General features: G+C 45.7%; 1 protein-coding gene across 1 annotated transcript in view; it reads right to left on the bottom strand.

Annotated features, from left to right (window-relative positions):
* The window catches only part of BMP7 (bone morphogenetic protein 7), an 85,630-nt gene that overhangs the window by 7,157 nt on the left and 53,798 nt on the right, over positions 1 to 24,675 (bottom strand). The window contains exons 3-4 of the mRNA XM_038750277.1: positions 15,240 to 15,388; positions 5,038 to 5,235 (exon numbers count right to left, since the gene is read on the bottom strand). Coding sequence (XP_038606205.1) covers positions 5,038 to 5,235; positions 15,240 to 15,388 — 347 coding nt within the window. The remainder of the gene's footprint in view (positions 1 to 5,037; positions 5,236 to 15,239; positions 15,389 to 24,675) is intronic.

Here is a 24,675-nt window from a genome sequence, read left to right on the forward strand (position 1 = left end):
GATTAACTTGCATCTACCCCAGCCCTTAGAACAGCGCCTGGCAGATAGTACATACTTAACAAATACCTTTTTTTTTTTAAAAAAAAAAAGGGAAATACTGACATGATTGGTGGAAGGACTGGCACCTCCACTAGGCCTGGTAGCCCGAGTAGCCCCATCTCAGAGCTGGGCTCTGCGCTACTGGGCCCTGCTTGGGAGAGTCCCACGTGAACAGCCTATTTGAGGTAGCACATAATGGCCCTTTCAAGAGCGGACAGGGAGCAAAGGAGGCCCACACTCCCAGAAGAAGAGTGGCAGCTTGTAATTTTGAAAGAGAAGGCCTGATGGAAGGAAAGAAGGGACATGAAGTGACTAAAGTTCAATTAACCCAATCAAAAGAGGCCTTTCTTGATCAATGAACCTGCAGTGCTCTCTGAGTGACCCAAACCATCAGTCCTGCTTGTTCTCCTATATGTAAACACAGATGTTTGACTCAGCAGGAGACTTCCCCCAGCCTATCCAAGTGTACCAACTTGTGGCAAAGGTCACAGGAACATGAGGTGAGAGAAAGAAAGTGGGAAAAAAGAGCTGAAGACAGGGGGGGAGAGAGGAAAGGGATGAAGAGAATAAGACAGATGTAAACAGAGAAAGGAAGTGAGAATGAGTAAGGAAGAGATGGAAATAGAGAGGAAAGGGGGCAGGGAGAGAATTAATTTGCTCTCTTTCGTACCTAAAGGCGAGTCAGGAAGAAAGATAAACAAGTGCAAGTGAGGAAACATGTGGGACTCAGGTGTATCCGGGAAAGGAAGGAGAAGCCAGAAATGACTGGCCAAAGATGTAAAGGTGAAGGTCTGAGACTTCATCTTCAGCTGGTGAGGCTTAGAGTGACTGTGTGAACTAACCCCTGCTAACACACGAATTGTTACAGCTTTCGTTTCAACCCAAGTGATTATTTTGGCTTAACACTGAGCATTGTGATACATCCCAGAAGTTTTAAGAAGCTTAGAATGGTTGGCTGGGACCTGTAGGGCATGTTCAGCACAATCACGGATGTTGGGATGCCAGCAACGTATCACGGGGCCTGAGCTTCTTACTAGGCGGAGCCTAGGATGTTCCTTTCATCCCAGGAAGCAAAAGCAGTGACCTAAATCTCCTGGGACTTTCCAACCAAATTCCATCAGCTGATAAGCCAGCATCACGGAAAGGATAAGGAATTTGTCTACGGGCCAAGTGATGAAATGCGCTGGAATACAATGGGACGCAAGGCTGGGAGTTGTAGGGTGTGAGTGGTCTGAGCCAGAGGGGAGGGAGGGAAAGAAGAGGAGAAAGGGAGGGAGCTACCTGTGGTATTAATTATACTTCCCCTGTCTGATGCCTAGAGGTCTCCCCTGTTTAGATTGTGATGCAAGGGAAGGCGAGATCCAGAAAGTCTCACTTCCCTAAATTGAAGGGCAATAGGGATTGCAAGGATCAGTGAGATTCACAGATCACCTCCAACTGTCATTTCCACAAACCATTTCATCTTCCATCCTGCCAGAGCTTTGACCGCAGCTGATAAAAAGTTATAGACTGATCGTTTGAATTTTGTCTTCTTTCCTTTGCCTTGATTAATGTTTGAAGAAGAAGCCTATGAGCAGTGAAATGGGCAAAGCAGATGTCAGGGATACAAGAGAAATGACAGGATACAGATAAGCTCCACTGTGAAACATCAGCCACTGGATTGCCACGGATCAACTTGGAACCACTTCCAATTCCACTCTTGATGGAAAAACAATTTTACAAAGGTGAAGGCCCCAGAAGAAACCATCCCCCGTATATTATTATTGGTAACAATAATAATAATTAAGTGCTTATTATGTGCCAAGCACTGTACTAAGAGCTGGGGTCGATAGAAGATCAGGTTGGACACACTCTCTGTCCCCCTGGGGCTCACATTCTAAGCAGGAAGGAGAACGGGTATTGAATCCTCATTTCACAGTTGAGGAAACTGGGGCACAGAGAACTTAAGTCACTTGCCCAAGGTCACAAGCAGGCAAGTGGAAAAGCCAAAACTAGAACCCAGGTCCTCTGACTCCGAGGCCCATGCTCTTTCTACTAAGACATGCTGCTTCCTTTTCTTCAAAAATAAATTGCTTCTAATGGATGCATTAAAATCAGTGATTTAAAAGTCTTCCTACTAAAACTGAGTTTCTCAGATTGAGACTAGCTAAGATCACTGACAAGATTCAGATAACTTATCTAAATTGGAATAAGGCTATGCAAGAAACACTACCTCACTTAGGTTCGTCATTTGAACATGTGATTATCTGAACTTGCATCCATCCCAATTAACTTCCCTATAACTGATTTTGGTATCTGCCTCTCCACCTAGAGTGTAAACTCTTGGAGAGTAGGGATCATGACTATTCACTCTATTAGAACTCCCAAGCCCTTAGAACAGTGTTCTGCACAGATTTTAAGCACAAAATAAATTCTGATTCATTGAGTTTATTCAAATTGCACCTACTAGGCCTCTCCAGCCCCACCCAAAGTGGAGGTGTGGCCAAAAGAATACAGTGATGTCTGGGACAAATGTAGATGCTAGAAGCTTCCCTCCCTTACTGGGTTCCTCTCTTCCAACGCCCCATTCTTTCTGACTTATGTCTTCGAGTCAGTGTCATTTATTGAGCATTTGCTGGATGCCTAACACTGTACTACGTGATTGGGAAAGTACAGTACACTAATGTTGGTAGACATGTTCCCTGCCCACAAGGAGTTTCCAGACTACAGGGGGAGAGAGACATTGAAATAAATTACAGACCGATAAGTACCAAAGTGCCGTGGGGCTGAAGGTGGGGTGAATATCAGAGTGCATAAGGAGAACAGACCTAATTGCAAAGGTGACACAGAAGTAGGGGCGAATAGAGAAAATGAGGGCTTAGTTAGAGAAGGCCTCTTGGAGGAGATGTGATAATAATAATAATGATATTTGTTAAGCCAAGCACTGTACTAAGCGCTGGGCAGATCTTAGCAGGGTTTTTAAAATGAGGAGAGTAGTGGTCTCTTGGTTATAAAATGGGAGAAGGTTCCTGACCAGAACGAAGACGTAGGTAAGAGGTCAGCGGCGAGACAGACGAGATCAAGACACAGAAAGTAGGTAAGTGTTAAAGGAGCAAGAGTGTGTGAGTTGGACTGTACTAAGAGACCTGCAAGGTAAGGTAGGAGGCGGAGAGCTGATTGAGTACCCTAAAGTCGATAAGGAGTTTCTATTTGATGCAGATGGGCAAGGACTCCAGCAATTACCCTGCCCTACTCTCCTTTCCATCCCATCCAGAATCCACTACATGTTTTCAATGAGACTTAATGCCTGCCATGAGGGGATTCTTTGGAAAAGTTTGCGCTGCCCAGACCTCCAGCACGGCTGGAAGTGTTCTTGAAAACCGCCGGTTCTCTACCTTATTACCAAGTTGCAGTTGATTAATTCAAGGTTCCCAGGGAACTGGAGCTCAGCATATGTGCCCTGGCTCATTAACATAACGAAAGGACCATTAGGAAAATGATGGCTTCCTGGCATGTCTTACACTGCCAACAGTACAGTGGCTCAAAACTGGAGGCGTGGGGCAAGAAGTATGTTGGAGAGGAAAACAGGAAAATGCCGGCCTCCAGCAGGAGACAGACAGACAGTCAGGCAGTCAGGCAGTCCTATTTATTGAGCACTATGTGCAGAGCACTGGACTAAGTGCTTGGGCGAGTACAATATAACAATATAAGAGACAACTTCCCTGCCCACAGAGGGAGGGAGAGGGAGACAGACATTAATATAAATAAATAAATTACAGATATGTATATAAGTAGTGTGGGGCTGGGAGAGGAGAGGACTCCCACCCTGTGAAGTCCAGTCTTTGAAATGGGGAAAGTGTGCCTAAAGCTCAATTTGAAAACACTTGTCGGACATTTACTCCATCCCAGGATATCTTTAGATATAAACTGAACAGCTCCTGGTCCCGGATATTCACCTGCCTAAGGGTAAACAGTCCCTTAGGGGCCTTACCCAACTAGGGCCTCATTTCTTCTTCTCCCACTCCCTTTTGTGCCACCCTTTATTCACCCCTCCCTTAACTCCACAGCACTTACGTCCATACCCATCATTTCTTTATTTATATGTCTGTCTCCCCCTCTACACTGCAAGTTTGTTGTGGGCAAGAAACATGTCTACCAACTCTGTTATATTGTACTCTCCCAAGCACTTAAAACAGTGCTCTGAACACACAATTGATTGACTGGTAAGGACAGGGGCTTGGCCTTCAAGGTCCAATGCAGCTCTAGGATTCAGGAGAGTTCTCCCAAGTTCAAGACAAGAGAAACGGTATGGTCTACTGCAAAGAGCACGGGCCTGGGAGACGGAGAACCAGGGTCCCAATCCCGGTTCTGCCACTTTACCTGCTGTGTGACCTTGGGCAAGTAATTTATCTTTCTGAGCCCCAGTTTCCTCATCTGTAAAATAGGGATTCAACTCTCCCTGCTCCCTAAACTGTGAGCACCACGTGGGCCAGGGACTGTGTTTGACCTGATTATCCTGTGTTTAGTATAGCCCTTGTCATATAGTAAGCGTTTAACAAGTACCCCAATTATTATTATGTTATTTTGATGGACTCGGGAAGACAAGCCTGGAAAATGCAACTCACCTGGGATGAGAGAGGAGTACCATAGAATTCTCAAGTATGGAAGAGTCCTTGATAGGTCATCTAGTCCATCTCCCTGCTTCCAGGCTAGGTCAAATTAGACCAATCTAGGCAGACGAAAGCACTTGTTCCTAAACACTTCCAGAGAAGAGATCCTATAACTTCCCAATTAGACCTTATTATTCCCAGGTCTAATTTCCCTGCCAGGATATTCCTCCTTGTACCTATCAGGCTTCACTTTTTGCTCATGTCCTCCTGTTTTGTTTTCAGTACAGTAAAAAAATTACTACTGGTTATCACTTCTGAAGGCGCTCATTAAATCACCTCTCAGTCGTCTCTCAGACACTTAAAAAAAAAAGGGCTATGAGCAGTAACGATTAGCTCCATGGGGGCCTACCTGCTATATTGGACATCCTCAGAGCTTCCTGGTTCTTGGGGGTTTTGGATCGGTTTTGGCTCCGTTGCTTGCTCCCTGCAGATCGGATGCTGCGAAGGTGCACTTCAGTGGCTTTGAAGAAAGCCACCATGAAAGGCTGCTTGTTCTGGGGCCCATGTCTTCCGATGAGACCTGCTAACTTCGGATTGATGCTTTGCCCTGAAGAAAAAGATCAAACACACAAACAAAAAGACACATCATTCTCTGGAGACTAAGTACTGTGGTTTTCCATTTAGATCATCAACAATTGGACTGATCAACAATGATTAATAAATCAGCCAATTGCATTTTTTGAGTACTGACTGTGTGCAGAGCACTGCACTAAGCGGTTAGGAGAGTACAATATAACAGAGTTGGTAGAAACGTTCCCTGACCACGAGCTTATGGTCAAGAGATGATACTGCCTTTACACTCTCCACATCTGCATAGTGGGAAAGTGGATGAATGAGGCCAGGGGTTATTTCACGCATGCGGCTAACTTTACTTAAATTTGGTATTGCAGTTCTTTAAGTTACATATCTGCACAATGCACTTCTTACTGGTATGCAAAATAAAACTCGACCGTCTATAATTATTTTACCTTAAATCCGCTTAACATTAGATTTTCCTACATTCTTTAGCAAGGTTTCTTTAAGTTCACCAACCTATAATTTGAAGTGATCCTATAAAAGAAACCATAAAACATAGCCCACAGGAGCTATAAATTCTCTTTGGAAGGTTATTAAGTCAAAATAAGAATGCCTTGCATGATACTTTGACACCGTTCCAGGTATATTAAATTTGAAAGTCGCTTACAGTTCCGAAATGTAGTTCTGATCTGGGGGCATTTTCTTAACCGTTGCAATTGTCTAGAATGAGGCCGCCAATTCAGAAACATTGAGGCTTCCTAGTAGAGAGATTTGATGCACTCACTGATTATTTAGATTTTACTGACATAACTGAACAAGTAGACAGAGTGAGTGAGAAGTGCTGACCACTCCAGAGTCCATTTCATCTTATCCCCAGAGCAGTTAAGACCAGGTGACAGACAGCAATTTTCCCCAGCCATTTCAACTTTGCCCCTCAGAAAAGATTTCTAAGAGCAAGTCTGCCTTTATCATGACAGATTATGGATGGACGACTTTGAATCAAGTTGCCCATAGCAATTATTACTACTAATAATAATGGCATTGGTTCAGGGCTTACTAAGTACCCAGCACTGTACTAAGTGCTGGGGAACATATAAGATAATCAGGTCCCACACGGGGCTCACAATCTAAGGAAGAGGGAGACAGGTATTGAATTCCCATTTGGCAAATGAGAGAACTGAGGCACAGAAGAAGTGAAATGACTTGCCCAAAATCACATAGCAGGTAAGTGGTAGAGACCGGTTTAGAAACAAGATCTTCAGACCCCCCAAGCCCATGTTTTTTCGACAAGGCCATGCTGCTTCCCTAAGATCAATCAGTTAATTAATCAATGTATTTAATGAGTGCTTACTGAATGCAGATATTGGGACAATCCAATAGAGTAAGGAAGACAGTGATGGGCTTGGGTTTGGCTTTCTGATATAATCTCCCAAGCAATTATACAGTGTTCTACACTCACTAGGTGCTCAAGAAATACCATGGATTGGTTGGTGACAGAGGCAGCCTGGTCCCCAACAACTGGTTGGAAACGAGTAAGGGCCAACAAAAACCTGCCAATGCCATCATTCAGTCTGACTCTAAATATGCTCTGCACACAGTAAGCACTCGATAAATACGATTGAATGAATGAATGAATAAATAAATATGAAATGCCAATTTGAAGATAACAGAAAACCCTCCCTTATGCCCTTGGTTATTCCAATGTATTCTGAGCATTCTTCTTAAGGTTAAGTAATTAATATTAGAAAGTTAGGTGTCTACCAACTCTGTCATACTGTGCTCTCCCAAGTGCTTAGCGCTGTACTCTGCATACGTAAAAGTTCAATAAATATCATTGATGATGATGATGATGATGAATACCAGGTGAATTAAATGACATTTCTCAAATAGGTCTTCAATACACCTGTGTTCTTGGGCATCAATTCCAGAGCTCTAAATGGGTTCCACGTGGATGTTTGTCCAGAAAACACAGTTCCAGTTTGGCCAAAACAGGTAACCTCCACCATGATTCAGGAAGAGGAAAGCAGCTTTTTGGGTTTTGGGTTTTTTTATAGTATTTATACCATAAATACGCTTACTATGCACAAAGAACTATAAAGCACTGGGGTAGATACAAGCTATGAGGGAACTGAGGTCCCGTCTTCTAGACCGTAAGCCCGTTGCTGGGTAGGGAACCGTCTCTATATGTTGTCGACTTGTACTTCCCAAGCACTTAGTACAGTGCTCTGCACACAGTAAACACTCAATAAATACGACTGAATGAATGAATGAATGAGGTACAGAAAAGTGAAGTGACTTGTCCAAGGTCACCCAGCAGACAAGTGGAGAAGGCAGGATTAGAATCCAGGTCCTTCTACTCCCAGGCCCAAGCTGTGTCCACTATACCACGCTGCTTCCACTAGGCCACGTAGCTGGGAGGATATGACACTTCTAGACAAATGCATCCAACTCCTCCTCTGGCTCCCCACTGCTTAGCAAGGGCTTGAGTTCTCCCAACTAGGGCTGTGTCGTGGGAGCTGAAACTCTTAAAATGATCCAGGCTGTTTAAAATGGCCCGAGTGCTTCTTCCCCTTCCTTTTTTCTGGAGTGGATAAAACAATCTGGCCAGGACGGTGCTTTAACAATATTCTTCCCTCATTTGAAAACTGCAAAAACATCCCAGTAGAGAGTGTTTGCTTAGAGAGGGAATGTAAAAGAGAGAGAGATTATCTACCACAGTGCCTGGCACATAGTAAGTGCTTAATGCCATAATAATAATTATCATCACTATAGACAAACAGGCAGATAGTCAAAACCTGGGAGAGAAACTGTTCAAGAACTTGTGAAGCATGAGAAGCACTATGGGAATGTTGAGTTTAGGTGTTTTTTGTGGGTTTCTGGTGCAACAGTCAGGCAGCTACATTTTTCATTGTTTCAGAATACAACTCTCCTGTTTTTAGGACTAAGAACATCTAACTGCTCTAAACGAGGCCCACTCCACAAGGACTGCATGTTCTCCATTAAAATAATTGTGGAAAAAACATTATTAATTCCAGTCATTTATTTCAATTTCTTCATATAGCCAAGGACCAAATGTCAAGTGAGAATGTGGTTACATTTGAAGCCATCTGCCTAGGCTTAATTAACCAATTACATTCTTGTCTCCAATGAAGTTGAGCCCCTTGCCACTTGAATCACTATGCACAGTGTTTAATCTTGAAAACCCATTTCTTTGTTCTCTGTTGCTGAGACAAACAGGATATGAAGCAATAAGTAATGGACTAAGGGAAGCTACAGACTCCGCTGCCATTTCTACGTGCTGTCAGAGGGGAGCGTATTACATCGCTTCACTTGTTAATGGGCCTCAGGCTAGTGAATCACTTCACTGTTTCTCACCTTGGTTTCTTCAGTTTATCCAAATTTTATATGAACAACAAATACCTATTTCAGGGCACGGATTCCTGTTGTTTTCCAATTTTGATATGAGTCAGTGCTCAAGGTACCTGGATGAATACCAATATTAATGTCCTATCATGCAAAGAAAAGAGGAAGTTCAACTTTGGGATGGATCTTCACCAGTTCACTTTTATGTCCACTTCTAGACTGTGAGCTTGTTGTGGGCAGGAATGTGTCTGTTTCTTGTTATACTGTACTCTCCCAAGTGCTTAGGTACTCTGCACACAGTAAAGCTCAATAAATATGATTGAATGAATAAATTTTGGAAAAGATGTCCCATTTGTGTGGCAGACCTGGAGGGAGGGCACAGTTACTGTGGAAAATCACCAGAATAGGGGTGACTTGTCATGGGCGGTGAAGAGCTTGTTCTTGGACCAGAGAGAGAAAAGGTGGTTGGTGGATTCAAGCCTGGAAGTCTATTCTGCCGGTCTTTCTAGACCTCATTCCCCCTTCAACTACAAAGGGAGCCAAACCATCTTGACAGTTTGCAGAGTACTTTGAAATCACAGGTGAGTTGCAGTTACAGGTGAGATCAGGGCATAGCTGGGGGCAGGGAGGCAACCGCCCCAGGTATAGCGATGAAAGAGGGACTGATATGTCCTATACTCTGTCTATTCTCCACTTTCAGGGTTTGTCCCTTACACACTCCCTGCTCTGTGCTTCAGGTTCCCCCTAGTGCTACGGAGGTGAAGTGGGGCAGCCTCCATTTTCAGTCACTGAGAAAGGGCAGCCTGGCTCCTGTCCCTTCACCACGGTCTCTGAGCACTGATGCTATTTTGGGGCCATTCAGAGCAGGAATTTTTGGGTGGGAGGACCCCCAGACCTGGGGACTTGTCTCAGAGTCTTGTGGGTATGGGAAGAAGGACCATGGGGCCAGAAGCCAACCCCTCCTACTTCCTGCTTTATCCTCTCCACCGCCTCTATGGGGAGGAAAGAGGTGTGATGGTGTTCTGCGTGGGGACACTGAGCAAGAGCCTTATCATGGGCACAAAAGTGTGATGTTCCAATCCCAAATTAGATTATTCCAAGGTCTGTCCTTGGTGTTCCACCTCCTTAGAGCCCAGATCCACCTCTAAGATCAATACCCTTCCAAAATCAGAACGTAGAGTATTACTCCTCAAGACACAACTGACAACCTCCTGAGAAAAAAAGGCTGCCTTCTAGTAGTGAACGCGGACCAGTGGTGATTGTTTTCTCTTGGTGAATTGGACTTCTTGCTTAGTCCCGATTTTCTTTTCTCTGCCTGTATCTGTGGCAGGTTGGGCTGCTCTTCTTCATGCCAGACCAAAGGGTGAGGCTGCAAGGGCCGGCGCCCCATCGATTCTTATAATGATCTGCGGAGAAGCAGGTTGCCAAACCCTTGGGATTTCTTCCAATTCCTCCCTTGGTGAAACTATTCAGACATGACTTCCCCTCGATTAGAAGGGGCAGAGCCGGATTTTTCTCCTTGATCCCCTATCACCTAAATGCTTCTCCCACTGTGGTCTCCATATATGTGAGGCTGTAAAGCTGGGCAAGTGTTCCTGAGCAATCTTGGGGATGAGCTTTGGACAGTCAGTCCAAACACTAGGGATCAGAGAGGGACTCTTTATGCTCACAAAGGATTCCAGTCTCCTGAAGGAACTGAATTCTCACCCAGCACTTCAAATGTGGAAACCAACACCTAAGTGCAAGTTGGGAATTCAGAATGTCTATACATTAGGCTCAATGACGCTCTTTCGTCTCTCAGAGGCAGCCACCTAATTCATAGTATGTGGAGGCTGTAAACAGCCCTTCCATGCTTAGCATATAATATAGAAAGAAAGAAATCTGCTATGAAGCAAAAAAGGGCATCAATGGACCAGTGGGGAAGAGATGCTGCCTGCATTATATTTTCTTACTGATGAAGGGGAAGGGAAATGCATTTCCATAACTGTGCTCTTCCTTTCTTTCCAAAAATAAATAAATACACATGGAGAAAAGGAAAAAAAAAACAGGTGCTCCTCCAGTATAATCTTCTAAAGAAACTGTAATTATACTCCAGCAACCCACTTGCTGTATTTCGTTTCCATGTTTTCAAATCATGTCCAATTTCAGGATGTTCAGGATGGGATGGATTGACTTTGGAGAATTTGATGGCCTTCCAGTCTTGTGGATCTAGTTGGACAGGCTATTTTCTATTCCCAGCCCCCATCTCTGGCTTGCTGGGTGATCTTGAACAAGTTATCTAATCTCTCTGAACTTTGATAATACTGCTTTCTCTCTTCTTTTTTGGTATTTGTTAAGCTCTTACTTTATGCCAGCACTGTACTAGGTGCTGGAATAGACACAGGCTAATCAGGTTGGACATGGTACATGTCCCACTTGAGGCACACAGTCTTAATCCCCATTTTACAAATGAGGGAACCGAGGCACAGACAAGTTAAGTGACTTGCTCAAAGTCACACAGAAGACAAATAGCAGAGTCAGGATTAGAACCCAGGCCCTTCTAACTCCCAGGCCCACATTTTATCTACTAGACCAGGCTGCAGGACTGTCCCTGCAGGAATTAATTAGCTACTACTGGCCAACCAATTGGCCTTTTTTTTAGACAAGAAGCCTCATTAGAATAAATTTTCTATTAGTATGGGTGAGCTGGGGCAAACCAAAAACCAATGCACAAATCAACCAGGAGGTCTTCAGGGCAGGCAGAACCTACAGGGCAGGTGAGTGTCACTGCGGGGGCCCAGTGTTCCGGAGCTGTTGTTCCCCACCCATTCCCCATAAGCAGGGGTGCTACTTCTGAGCCACAGCACCAAATAGCATCAGCCAAGGTAGAGGAAGACTGTTGTTTAAAAATAAAAGTATGGGACGTAAAGGGGTTGGTGCCACATTAGTACCAGAAAGGGGACAGACCAGCTGAAAACCGGACATGTGGACACTCTGCCTTCCCAAGGAGTCTCCTGGGACTCGCTCAAACTCCAGCAGGATTTAGTTTCCTCTCTTACCTTGGAGTTTACTTTTTGATACAGAAAAGCAACATTGTCACTGAACAAGTTGCCCTAGAACAAATCATTCCCCAAACCCAATTGTGGGCTTGGAATTAATTTCCCAGTCCTTTTAGAGAATTATCCAACCCAGATCCGCCAGTGGAATGAATCTACATTCTCCTCAGCTCTGGCTCAGAAAATCCTAATTAGGAACATTAATCCTGGCTTGTGCAACTTCTCTGCTAAAAGCAATCCCTACCTCTAGGATTGTGAGCCCTGTGGCGGACAGGGACTGTGTTCGATCTGATCGTTTTGTACCTCTCCCAGGGTTGAGCACAATGTTTGGCACCTAATGAGAGCTTAATAAATACAATACATGGGACAAAAAAAGTGTCACAGTGCCACAATCCCTGAGGTTCATCTGTTGAACATAAAAGACCAGTCTAATTAATTAGGGAAGTAAGTCTGCTTATATCCCATATGTACACAGGGTTGAAAACATAAGTGCTATGTTTTTAATACTTTCTACACACCTGGTGTGTTTTACAGGGAATGTGTGCAGCAACAAAGAATAGATTCCTGGGCAACAGCCCATGAATTCACATCAGAAGATCCAGATGTCACCTATTCAGTCCCAGAAGTTAATGCCAGAGGAGCAGAGGCTAGAAAAGGGCTCTGCACGTGGACAGCCTGTGGTCAGTACTACTGACTGGCTGATCAGCGGGCTGACCAAAAGGCTATGCACTGAGGGAGCTCCTCCCTATTTCGGGGCTTCAATTCCATCATCCGTGAAAGAGACTTTGAGTGACTGTCAGTGAAAGGCTTGGCGCCCCTTGGAAGAAAGGTGATTTATTAATGCCATTATTATTATTATCATTATTATTATTATTAATAATGGCATTTATTAAGTGCTTACTATGAGCAAAGTACTGTTCTAAGCACTGGGGAGTTTACAAGGTGATCAGATTGTCCCACGGGGGGCTCACAGTCTTAATCCCCTTTTAGACTGTGAGCCCACTGTTGGGTAGGGACTGTCTCTATATGTTGCCAACTTGTACTTCCCAAGTGCTTAGTACAGTGCTCTGCATACAGTAAGCGCTCAATAAATACGATTGATTGATTGATTAATCCCCATTTTACAGATGAGGCAACTGAGGCCCAGAGAAGTTAAGTGACTTGCCCAAAGTCACACAGCTGACAATTGGCAGAGCCGGGGTTTGAACCCATGACCTCTGACTCCAAAGCCCGTGCTCTTTCCACTGAGCCACACTGCTTCTATTAGGCAAAGCTCTAATCATTTAACCAACTGAGCAATCAATCTATGGTATTTATTGAGTGCTTACCGCATGCAGAATACTGTAGTTGGTAGACATGATCCCATCTCAGAAGGAGCTTACAGTCTACATAAGGGGCTTACAGTCTACAGGAGGAAGCTTGCAGTGTACGGGACCTAGAGACTGATCCAGCTAACTGATGGATCTAATTGATTCAATTGATCCATCTAACTGTCCTGGCTTCACTTTTCCTTGACCGTCCATTTCTTCACTACAAACATAGGGTGACCTGGATTGTTTCTTATTTATTTATGGTCTGTTTTGTATAAGGTGCTCTCCCACCAAGCCCTAGCCCCCTTGGAGTGGACTCTGTGGAGAAAAGAGGCATTGTGAGCTCAACTCCCTTGGACAGATCTCATCTCCCCAGCCTATTTTCCCTCCCTTCTCCATCACCCATGCACTGGGGTCTGAACCCACTTAACACTTAGCAGTCACACCACCCCCTGCCCCCACAGCACTTTTGTACATATCATTACACTGGTATACTTCCCCCGACCTGCAATCTACTTCTTGTCTGTCTCCTACTAGATTGCAAGCTGCTTGAGAGTAGGGATCTCTGCCCTCTCTACCACTACCACTGAATGAAAGATTTGAAAGCAGAGTCGGCTTAATACACAAGGAATAATAATAATGATGTTTACGGTATTTGTTAAGCGCTTACTATGTGCCAGGCATTGTATTAAGCACTGGGGTGGATATAAGCAAATCAGGCTGGATACAGTCCCTGTTCCACATGTCTCAAACCCAATTTTACAGATGAGGTAACTGAGGACCAGAGAAGTGATGTGACTTACCCAAGGTCACACAGCAGACAAGTGGCATAGCCGGGATTAGAACCCATGACCGTCTGACTCCTGGGCCCATGCTCTATCCACTACTCCATGCTGCTTGTTAGTCCCGATTGATCCTCTATGAATAATAGCTGAGAAAGAGGTGGAAAGCAACATCTCTCTGCTTGTTTAGGGTGAGCTATAGGATATTCTCTCTCTGCCCTGCTGACCTTCAGCAATAGATTATTCAGTCCACTGCCGCAGGATTATTAAAGCAGAAGAGGCAGGAGAAGCACTTTCCCCTCACCCAAATCAACCAGATGTGTGGGGAAGAACCCAGCTAGTGCTTTGGAGAGAAGCCAGAGCTGACGAACTAGCAGAGAACTCCCGACTGGCCCTATCAAAGGCACCAGGGGCAGGGAGGGTAAGGAGGGCTGGAAAATAGAGGAATCAGTTCCCCAGAATTACCAGGAAAGCACACAGTCCATTTAGGATGGGGGAAAAAAAGGCCCCACAACCCCAGCATTAGGCCAAATCCAGATACCCACACTGCCCGACTGACTCAGCCCAGAGATCTCTGAACCAGCCTTCTCTGCCTTCCACTTTGCCAGATCCATCCTCACTCTTGGGTGTCAGCCTGAAACCATTTTGCAGGCCCTGGACAGAAACCCAGATAACTGCTCCGGACAAGAACGGTGGGATGAGCTCCGGCTGTGACTTAGAAGAGAAAAAAAAAATGGGATCAGGAGCTGCCCAGCTTAATTAGAAATACATTTTCTTGGGAGGAGTGTGGCTGATGCAACCCGCCCCACTTATGACCTACTCACAATGATCTCGGATCCAAGCTGGATCCAAAGAGCTCACAGAGCACACGCTTCTTTCCCATTGCTGGAGGCATCTTGTGCACAGCTCTTCTTTGCAAAGAGGAGGCAGGGGCTAGAAAGTGACCTAAAATCTGTTCACTTTCATGGTACTGTAAGGGCCTTTTAAGAGGTTGAATCTATTACCTAGAGTGCTCACTGCCGCGTTTGACCCTTCCTTTTGGAGTCGCAATCTTCCTCAAGCCTCTGCTCCAGGGCCATCCCCACATTTCAGTTTGCTGCCTGCCAGGCTGAAGCTGAGAATTACTGAAGGGACAGGGACTGGTGAGATTGGAGTCAAGAGGAGGACTACCCAACTCTATCAGTCAGTCAGTCCCTGAAAATACTGACTGAGCACCAGTAACCCCATCGGCTTTTACTTCAGATAATTCTCTCCATTTGCTAAAATCGCACAGTCAGTAGGGACAAAGTTCTCCCGCAACCCATCACTGTCAAAACAAACCTATATTCCTTCATTCCAGAGAAGAAGAAAGGCACTGCTCTTTCAAAATGATGAATTTTTAAAAGTACCTTGGGAAAGTCTGTTCTTTTGAAGAAAACTCCAGACCAAACATTCTCAGGAGATCCCACTTAAATACATGATTACTAACCGTGTTCAGACTAGTCTGAACTAGAGCTCTGCAGCAGAAATGGGTATTTGTGGCTGACATTACTATCTGGGACTTACCATCTATACTCTCCACGGAAAGCTGCAGGCCGAGATTGTGCTGTGGATTCACCACCCAGTGATTACTGGTGGCTGTAATATCGAACACCAACCAACCCTCTTCTGCAGCCCAGATTGTTCGACTGTCAAGCAGAAACAAATCTGGATCCCTGAAAAGAGAAATACAGGGCTATATGTCACCTAGGGAAGACTATTTGGGGGGAAAAATAAAATCAATCATTTATCAGATCAGTTCATCAGGTCAATTATGACATAAGGAGGCTGTAGCAGGGATGGAGCAAAGATGGATAAATGAAAAGTCAGTGAATGGACTCCAGTCCCTGTGGGGGCTTGGGGCCTATTCATATCAAACCAAAACTTGAGCAGGCAAAGAACAAGGTGCTGGGGCTGAGGATACTGGGAATCTAGGCCTGGCTCTGCCAACTCCCATTACTTCATCTCTCCATACTTACCTGTCATAGATGTGCCTAAATATGGATTTATTGATTTGGATTTTGGGATCCATAGGTTACAGATTCTTGGTTGGCTTAATGCCAATCTCTCTGAAATGCACAACAGCAACCATAATGCTGACTTCCCTTCCCCACAGCACGGGTATATATGTATATATGTTTGTACATATTTATTACTCTATTTATTTATTTTACTTGTACATATCTATTCTATTTATTTTATTTTGTTAATAGGTTTTGTTTTGTTCTCTGTCTCCCCCTTCTAGACTGTGAGCCCACTGTTGGGTAGGGACCGTCTCTATATGTTGCCAACTTGTACTTCCCAAGCGCTTAGTACAGTGCTCTGCACACAGTAAGTGCTCAATAAATACGATTGATTGATTGATGACTTCCAATCTCTTTTTCCCTTTTTTTCTTACTCCCCTAGCAGATTATGGCCAAAATCTCTTAGCCTGTTGTAGCGTGGATCCTGCTCTATACTGTCATCCATCAAATCCATAAGCACCAGAAATAATTTCCCAATTATGAAGCACAGAACACGCATCAATCACTCTGTTCTCCAGCTGGACAACGTTTCTTTCAAACCAGGAAAAGGCAGCAGGGAACCAAAATGAATACCCATCCAGCTTTTAGTTTTCAGCAATGGACCAGAATGTGGGAATAGCAAAGCTCTGAGAAGATGAATGGAATGACCCAAATGTACTAAGGGATCAAGGGCTATTGCTTCAGGCAGGCAGAAGACATTACACTTGGGTGGTGGTTCTGCAGCCTCTAAGTGGAAATGTTTACAAGAAAAAAGGGAAAATGTGACAGGCCCAATGTGTGATTCTTTCACATTCGGCAGTAGAAAGATGACATCCCGGGGAGTAGCGCTATGGCTCTACTCTAGCGAAAGCCTGGCCAAGTGGTCCTAAAACATATTTTATTACAAACCATGAAACCAAGGGCCAGATTTGTCAGTGCAGCACTGACTCATCCGTGAATCAATACGAGTTCTGAGGTGGTGATTTTTTTGTTTTGATTTGGCTTAGTTTTCCTGTTTGCGCCTGATCATTTGACTGCAACAAACTTCAAAGGCCATCAAACTATATTTTTTTATGGTATTTGTTAAGTGCTTACTAGATGCCAGGCACTGTATTAAGCACTGGAATAGACACAAGTTAATCTGGATGGGCACAGTCCATGTCCTATATGGAGTTCACAGCCTTAATCCCCATTTTACAGATGAGGTAAGAGAGGCACAGAGAAATTCAGTGACTTGTCCAAGGTCACACAGCAGGCAAGTGGCAGGGCTGGGATTAAAACCCAGGTCCTTTGATTCCCAGGCCCATGCTCTTTCCACTAGGCCTCACTGCTTCTGGTAGACAGGATTGCTGCCCTCTATGATCTTCCAACCAACAAGACCATCACGCTGCTTCTCATTTGCTTCTTATACTCTCGCCTCTAGACTCTTAGCTTGTTGATGATGATGATGATGATGATGATGGCATTTGTTAAGCGCTTACTATGTGCAAAGCACTGTTCTAAGCGCTGGGGGAGGTTACAAGGTGATCAAGTTGTCCCACAGGGGGCTCACAGTTTTAATCCCCATTTCACAGAAGAGGTAACTGAGGCACAGAGAAGTGAAGTGACTTGCCCAAAGTCACACAGCTGACAGTGCCGGGATTTGAACCCATGATCTCTGACTCCAAAGCCCGTGCTCTTTCCACTGAGCCACGCTGCTTCTCCAGCTTGTTGTGGGCAGGGAACATGTCTGCCAGCTCTGTTGTATTGTATTCTCCCAAGTACTTAATATGGCGATCTGTACATAGTAAGCACTCAATAAATACCATTGATAATGATGATGATGATTTGAGAAGGTGCAGGACTGTATTTGAGAGGGCCAGAACAGACTCAAGACTGCACTGTCATTCATTCATTCACTCATTCATTCATTCAACCCTATTTACTGAGCACTTACTGTATCCAGAGCACCGTACTAAGCACTTGGAAAGTACAATTCAGCAATAAAGAGAAACAATCCCTGCCCACACTGGCCTTACAGTCTAGAATAATAATAAGAAGAAGAATGACGGCATTTGTTAAGTGCTTACTATGTGCCACTGGGGGGATGCAAGGTAATCAGGTTGTCCCATGTGGGGCACACAGTCTTCATCCCCATTTTACAGATGAGGTAACTGAGGCACAGAAAAGTTAACTGACTTGGCCAAAGTCACACAGCTGACAAGTGGCAGAGCCGGGATTAGAACCCCTGACCTCTGACTCCCAAGCCTGTGCTCTTTTCTTTGAGCCATGCTGCTTCTCTAAGGGGGGAGATGGACATCAAAACAAGTAAACAAGCATAAATATAAATAAATAGAATCATACATATATAACATCAAAACAAGTAAACAGGTATTAATATAAAATATATATATACACAAGTGCTGTAGGGTGGGGAGAGGTGGTAGAGCAAGGGAGTGAGTCGGGGAGGGGGAGCTGAGGCAAAGGGGGGCTTAGTCTCCCAAGCACTTAGTACAGTACTCTGCACATAATAAGCACTCAATAAATACTACTGATGATGATGATGATGACTGGTACAGGGTTACACCACTATTATCAATGCTTAGCATAGTGCCTGGCACATTGTAAGTGCTTATCAAATACTATAATTATTATGATCATGTTAGAAGAAAGATGGGAGGTCGGGAGAAGAGTAACTTTATTTGAGTTCTTATCGGCTGATGGCTGTTTGGGGAAATAAATCAGCAGTCTGAATGCTACACTGAAAAAAAATTATGACTGAAATTTCCACTGGCAGTGGTCCAAGAGTTTTCTCCAATACTACATGCAGATTAGAAAACTCCACCACCCAGTCTCTTGAACATATTTTTTCATCTGGAATACCCTGAAATGCTCAATCAGAGAGAGGAGGGAGAGTTCCAAAGTGAAAAGAATGATGGTAAAACAACTCTTTATGCCTGGAAAAGCTTCTTAATGTCTGGGGAACCCTGAGGGGCGGCAGCTTGGAGACCAGGGGCAGAGAGAAGAAAGAAGGGTAAGAAGATGGGAGAGGAAAAGTGGGGGGGAAAGGAAGAAAGAAAAGAAGGAGGAAGAAGACTGGAGAAGAGAAGGAGGAGGAAAGATGCAGGAGGCTAAAAGAAGGAGAGGGAAAAGGAGGGGACAGAGGAAAAATGAGGGGCAGGAGGAGAAGAAGTAAGGGTGGTCGAAGCCCCACCATATTTGCCCCAATCTCAGCCAACCATGAAGGACCAAGGAGAATTCTCTCCAGGAAGGCCTCATATTCCCAAAGGCTGGCCTGAAACATCAAATGACTAAATACCACTAACTCCCCTCTGCTGGATGGGCTAGCGATTAACCCTTACATTGTAGCTACATTCTCATTTTAAGGTGTGATTTGGTGGGAAATGGACTAGTAGCTGAGAGAGAGACCACCCATATGGTCACAATATGCTTACTACATTTTCCAGGGTTGAATTTGCAGCTGTTTGCAAACCCTCCCCAACCCCCCGCCCACCAGCTACATTTGCCTTTTCTTTTTATCTGATGTATTTTTTTGGATGTCCTGAGTTTGGGTGGCCTTTGGTTTTATATGAGGATGTTGGATGACCGCACTTCTTGTCAGGGGAGATTGCTCTGGGCTTCCTAGTAAAGCAACACCACACCAAAACTTTTCTAAAATTCCATATGTACACTGTTTTCTCCAAATATGAGTCATTTAAATAGCATAAACATCCCCAAGCTGTTTGCGATTGCCAACATACAGCAGTTGGGGGGCGGGGGAGCGGAGGGGCGCTACTTTGGGCCGGCACACGGTTTTGTGGCTGACTTCAGGAAGATGTGACTGAACAATCCCAGGTGAATAATCCCGGCCTCCAGCGCTGACTCACTTCAGCTGCATTTGGTTACAGCCTCAGTTCAGTTATTGCACCAGGCCGGAGAGTGCCGGGCAAGGTCTCGGGGCTCAGCTTTCCTTCCCTGTGGCTGTGGGCCTGGAACTCGATCCCCAGAATAGGGACCTGAAGCAGGGGTGAAGAAGGGAAGCAGAGCGAGTGAAGGAAGTGTGCACATCCCAGTTCAGCTGGGGCCGTCCTGAAGTTTCAGGGTCCGTTCAGCCTCCTGAAAGAGGTTCTTCAGGATACAGCCGCGTCCCAAAAACTTAAGGAAATAAATCAGTCGACTGAGCTGCACACGCCTTCCAGATGATGGGAGGGGATGTGGAGGGAGGGAGATGCACGTCCACGTCAACCTGAATCTCTCCCTCTCGGTTCAACCTGCCAGATCTGAACCCAGAGCTTTCAAGGCCACTGGAGCCCAGGATCGTGACCCTGCCCTCAGGATTATGAAAGGGGAAGAGACAGGAGAAGCCCTTTCCCCTCACTCAAATCAGCAAGATGGACAGGGACAAGACTAACTAGGGCTTTGGGAGAGGAGCCAGCACTGATGCGCCAGATAATCAGGTCAGACACAGTCCCTGTCCCACAGCTCACAGTCTAAATGGGAGGGAGAACAGGTATTGAATCTCCATTTTATAGCTGAGGACACTGAGGCACACAGAAGTTTAGTGACTTGCCCAAGGTCACACGGCAGGCAAGTGGAAAGTCTACACAAAAGAATGAAATTCAACAATGATAAGTGTGAAGCAGTGCGGCCTAGTAGCTAGCGTGCAAGCCCTGGGGGTCAGGAGACTTGGGTTCTAATCCTGATTCTGCCATTTGTCTGCTGCATAACCATGGGCAAGATGGGCAAGGCACCTAACTTCTCTGTGCTCTGGGGTTTCTCATCTGTATGGGGATTAAATACCTGTTTTCCCTCCTCCTTAGAAGTATAAGCCCCATATGGGACAGAGACTTTGTCTAATCTGATTATTTTGTAGTTACCAGACTGCTTAGCTTAGAGTAAGCACTTAACAACTACCACTATGATTATCCTGAAACTAGTCCTGCTCCCAAAGCCAGCAGACAGGTCCCTGATCTCAGGGGAGCTGGCCTGTTTTGGGCCATAGGTTCTATTGGCCTGCTGAGTAGAAGTGTCAGAGAAGGCAGATAAGTATTATAATTCTGCTTCTGCCCCTTTCTTCTTTTCCTTCTGCCATTTCCTTTTCCTTCTTCCTTTGTCTTCTTCCCCCTCCTCTGCTTTTCCTCTTCTTTTTAATGGCTTGTGTTGAGCACTTACTATGGGTACATAAAAGGTAATCAGGTTGGATGCAGTACCTGTCGTGCATGGGGCTCACGGTTTAAGAAGGAGGGAGCACAGGTATTGAATTCCCATTTTACAGTTGAGGATACTGAAGCACAGAAAAGTTAAGTGGCCTGCCCATGGTCACACAGCAATTGGCAGAGCCAGGATTAGTACTCGGGTCCTCTGTCTCCCAGGCCTGTGCTTTTTCCACTAGGCCACACTGCTCCTTCCCTTTCTTTCCCTGTTCTCTTCACTCTCTACCCCACCCCATTTTAGCCCAGTCCTTCTTTCAACACCAGGTTTCTGGTCATCTTACGTGGTCTCGGGTTACAGTGCCACACTTCTGGGTCCAGAATTGTCACTGCTTCTAGGATGAAACAAAGATGTCCCCGGGTGTCCTTAGATGGGGAAACCCTGAATAGCCTTCTCCAAATAAAGGGATTTGCTCATAATTACACAAAATATTTCTGATGAAACCTGGTCCCTGGAAAAGCTTGATCAAGTGTATCTTTGAAATCTGTGCCAAGTTGGGCTCCACGCTGACTGGAAAAGTGTTCTCAGAGCTTCCTGTGACCTCGATGTCTCTGCTGCTGTCTAGATTTGGAGTGTCCTGGGGACCAAACACTGTGGTCTTACATACACTAACCAAGATCCTCACGGTATCTATTGCTCAGAAAGTCAGGAGAGACTCAATTTTCTGTGTTCCCACAAGCTAGAACTTAATCTCTCTGAGTCTTAGCTTCCTCAGGCATAAAACAAGTCTCATAAAATCTGCCCCTTTTGCTCCCCTCAAAGGGCTGCAGGCAGGATTTGTATGACATTCTAAAAATATAAATTGCAAATATGCATCCTTAGAGAGACACAGTGTAGCATAAGACTCCAACCCCCCGGCTCTCAACACTCCCTGCTACTCTCCCATCCTTCCCAGCAGTATCCTCAGAGGAGCTCTCCTCCCTCCTCTCAAGTGCTACCCCGGCCACCTGTGCTTCCGAGCCCATTCCCTCTCATCTCATGAAATCTCTCGCTCCATCCCTTCTCCCCTCCTTAACTTCCATCTTCAACCACTCACTCTCCACTGGTTCCTTCCCCTCTGCCTTCAAACATGCCCATGTCTCTCCCATCCTAAAAAAAAGTCTCTTGACCCCACCTCACCTTCTAGTTATCGCCCCATATCCCTCCTACCATTCCTTTCCAAACTCCTCGAACAAGTTGTCTACACGCGCTGCCTCGAATTCCTCAACACCTACTCTCTCCTCGACCCCCTCCAGTCTGGCTTCCATCCCCTACATTCCACGGAAACTGCCTTCTCAAAGGTCACCAATGACCTCCTGCTTGCCAAATCCCACGGCTCATACTCTATCCTAATCCTCCTCGACCTCTCAGCTGCCTTCGACACTGTGGACCACCCCCTTCTCCTCAACACACTATCCGACCTTGGCTTCACAGACTCTGTCCTCTCCTGGTTCTCCTCTTATCTCTCCGGTCGTTCATTCTCAGTCTCTTTTGCAGGCTTCTCCTCCCCCTCCCATCCCCTTACTGTGGGGGTTCCCCAAGGTTCAGTGCTTGGTCCCCTTCTGTTCTCAATCTACACTCACTCCCTTGGTGACCTCATTCGCTCCCATGGCTTCAACTATCATCTCTACGCTGATGACACCCAGATCTACATCTCTGCCCCTGCTCTCTCCCCCTCTCTGCAGGCTCGCATCTCCTCCTGCCTTTAGGACATCTCCATCTGGATGTCTGCCCGCCACCTAAAACTCAACATGTCCAAGACTGAACTCCTCGTCTTCTCTCCCAAACCCTGCCCTCTCCCTCACTTTCCCATCTCTGTTGACGGCACTACCATCCTTCCCCGTCTCACAGGCCCGCAACCTTGGTGTCATCCTCGACTCTGCTCTCTCATTCACCCCTCACACATCCAAGCTGTCTCCAAAACCTGCCGGTCTCAGTTCCGCAACATTGCCAAGATCCGCCCTTTCCTCTCCATCCAAACCACTACCCTGCTCGTTCAAGCTCTCATCCTATCCCGTCTGGACTACTGCATCAGCCTTCTCTCTGATCTCCCATCCTCGTGTCTCTCTCCACTTCAATCCATACTTCACGCCGCTGCCCGGATTGTCTTTGTCCAGAAACGCTCTGGGCATGTTACTCCCCTCCTCAAAAATCTCCAGTGGCTGCCAATCAATCTGCGCATCAGGCAGAAACTCCTCACCCTCGGCTTCAAGGCTCTCCATCACCTCGCCCCCTCCTACCTCACCTCCCTTCTCTCCTTCTACAGCCCAGCCCGCACCCTCCGCTCCTCTGCCGCTAATCTCCTCACCGTACCTCGTTCTCGCCTGTCCCGCCATCGACCCCCGGCCCACGTCCTCCACCGGGCCTGGAATGCCCTCCCTCTGCCCATCCGCCAAGCTAGCTCTCTTCCTCCCTTCAAGGTCCTACTGAGAGCTCATCTCCTCCAGAAGGCCTTCCCAGACTGAGCCCCTTCCTTCCTCTCCCCCTCGTCCCCCTCTCCATCCCCATCTTACCTCCTTCCCTTCCCCACAGCACCTGTATATATGTATATATGTTTGTACATATTTATTACTCCATTTATTTTACTTGTACCTATCTATTCTATTTATCTTATTTAGTTAGTATGTTTGGTTTTGTTCTCTGTCTCCCCCTTCTAGACTGTGAGCCCACTGTTGGATAGGGACTGTCTCTATATGTTGCCAGCTTGTACTTCTCAAGCACTTAGTACAGTGCTCTGCACACAGTAAGCGCTCAATAAATACGATTGATTGACTGATTGATAAGACCAATGTTTTAGTATTTTTGTAAATTTGTAGTTTGGTGGGTGCAAGTGAATTTTTCTTTAAGCAACTCCTCCCAATGCATTTCTAGCATTCTGCTCATTTCCAAGGGTGGGAAAGACCTAGGCAACAGCACCAGATTGTGTAACACCCATTTAGATGGTTGTGCAAGACACTGGGGGGGAACAGGAAATGGGGAGGAGTGAGGGAGTGAGCAGGTGTTCCTAATTCATTTTCAAATCCCCTAAATTAAAGCAGTTCTCCATCCTGCTAGTGGAGGCCAAGGCCAAGAGAGAGATGAGAACCCTCTAGGTGCACTCACTGGTAGGCCATGGCAGGTGGTAGCCACCCAACCTCCATCCTGACCCTTGATTCACTCAGCCACACCTGCTCTAAGGACTGGACCCTTCAGGCCTTCTTCCTTTGATCCTTGGTGGACTGCCACTGAAAATGAGACTAAAAGCTGCGTGTTAATTCCTGTGTCATAATCACATAGAAAATCAGGTCTTAATACATTTCCCAAGCTAAGATGTTGCAATATGTGAAGCCAGCCTCAAATGATACATATTGGGCGAGTACAGTCAGGGAAACTATACCATCCGCTGGAGATTATCTAGTGATGCAAACTGGCAAACGGTGGGCCTGGGGGGAAGTGGATCAAAAGAAAGTATAGACCGTAATCATCATAATTGTGGTATTTGTTAAGTGCTTGCTATGAGCTAAGCACTGTACTAAGCACTGGGGTAGATAATGAGGTGAGGCACAGTCCCTGTTCCACGTGGGGCTCACAGGCTTAAGTGGGAGAGAGAACAGCTATTTTAATCCCCATTTTTTTTTACAGATGAGGAAACAGGGGAGTCAAATACCTTGCCCAAGGTCACACAGCAGACATATGGCAGAGCCAGGATTAGAACCTTGGTCCTTTGACCCCAACCAGATCCATGCTCTTTCCACTAGGCCACCCTGCTTCATCCATCCCATCCCCAGGACCTTGGATTATCCAATTTGGGC

The sequence above is a fragment of the Tachyglossus aculeatus genome, chromosome 8 (genome assembly GCF_015852505.1).
Source record: "Tachyglossus aculeatus isolate mTacAcu1 chromosome 8, mTacAcu1.pri, whole genome shotgun sequence".
In the NCBI taxonomy this organism is placed as follows: domain Eukaryota; kingdom Metazoa; phylum Chordata; class Mammalia; order Monotremata; family Tachyglossidae; genus Tachyglossus; species Tachyglossus aculeatus.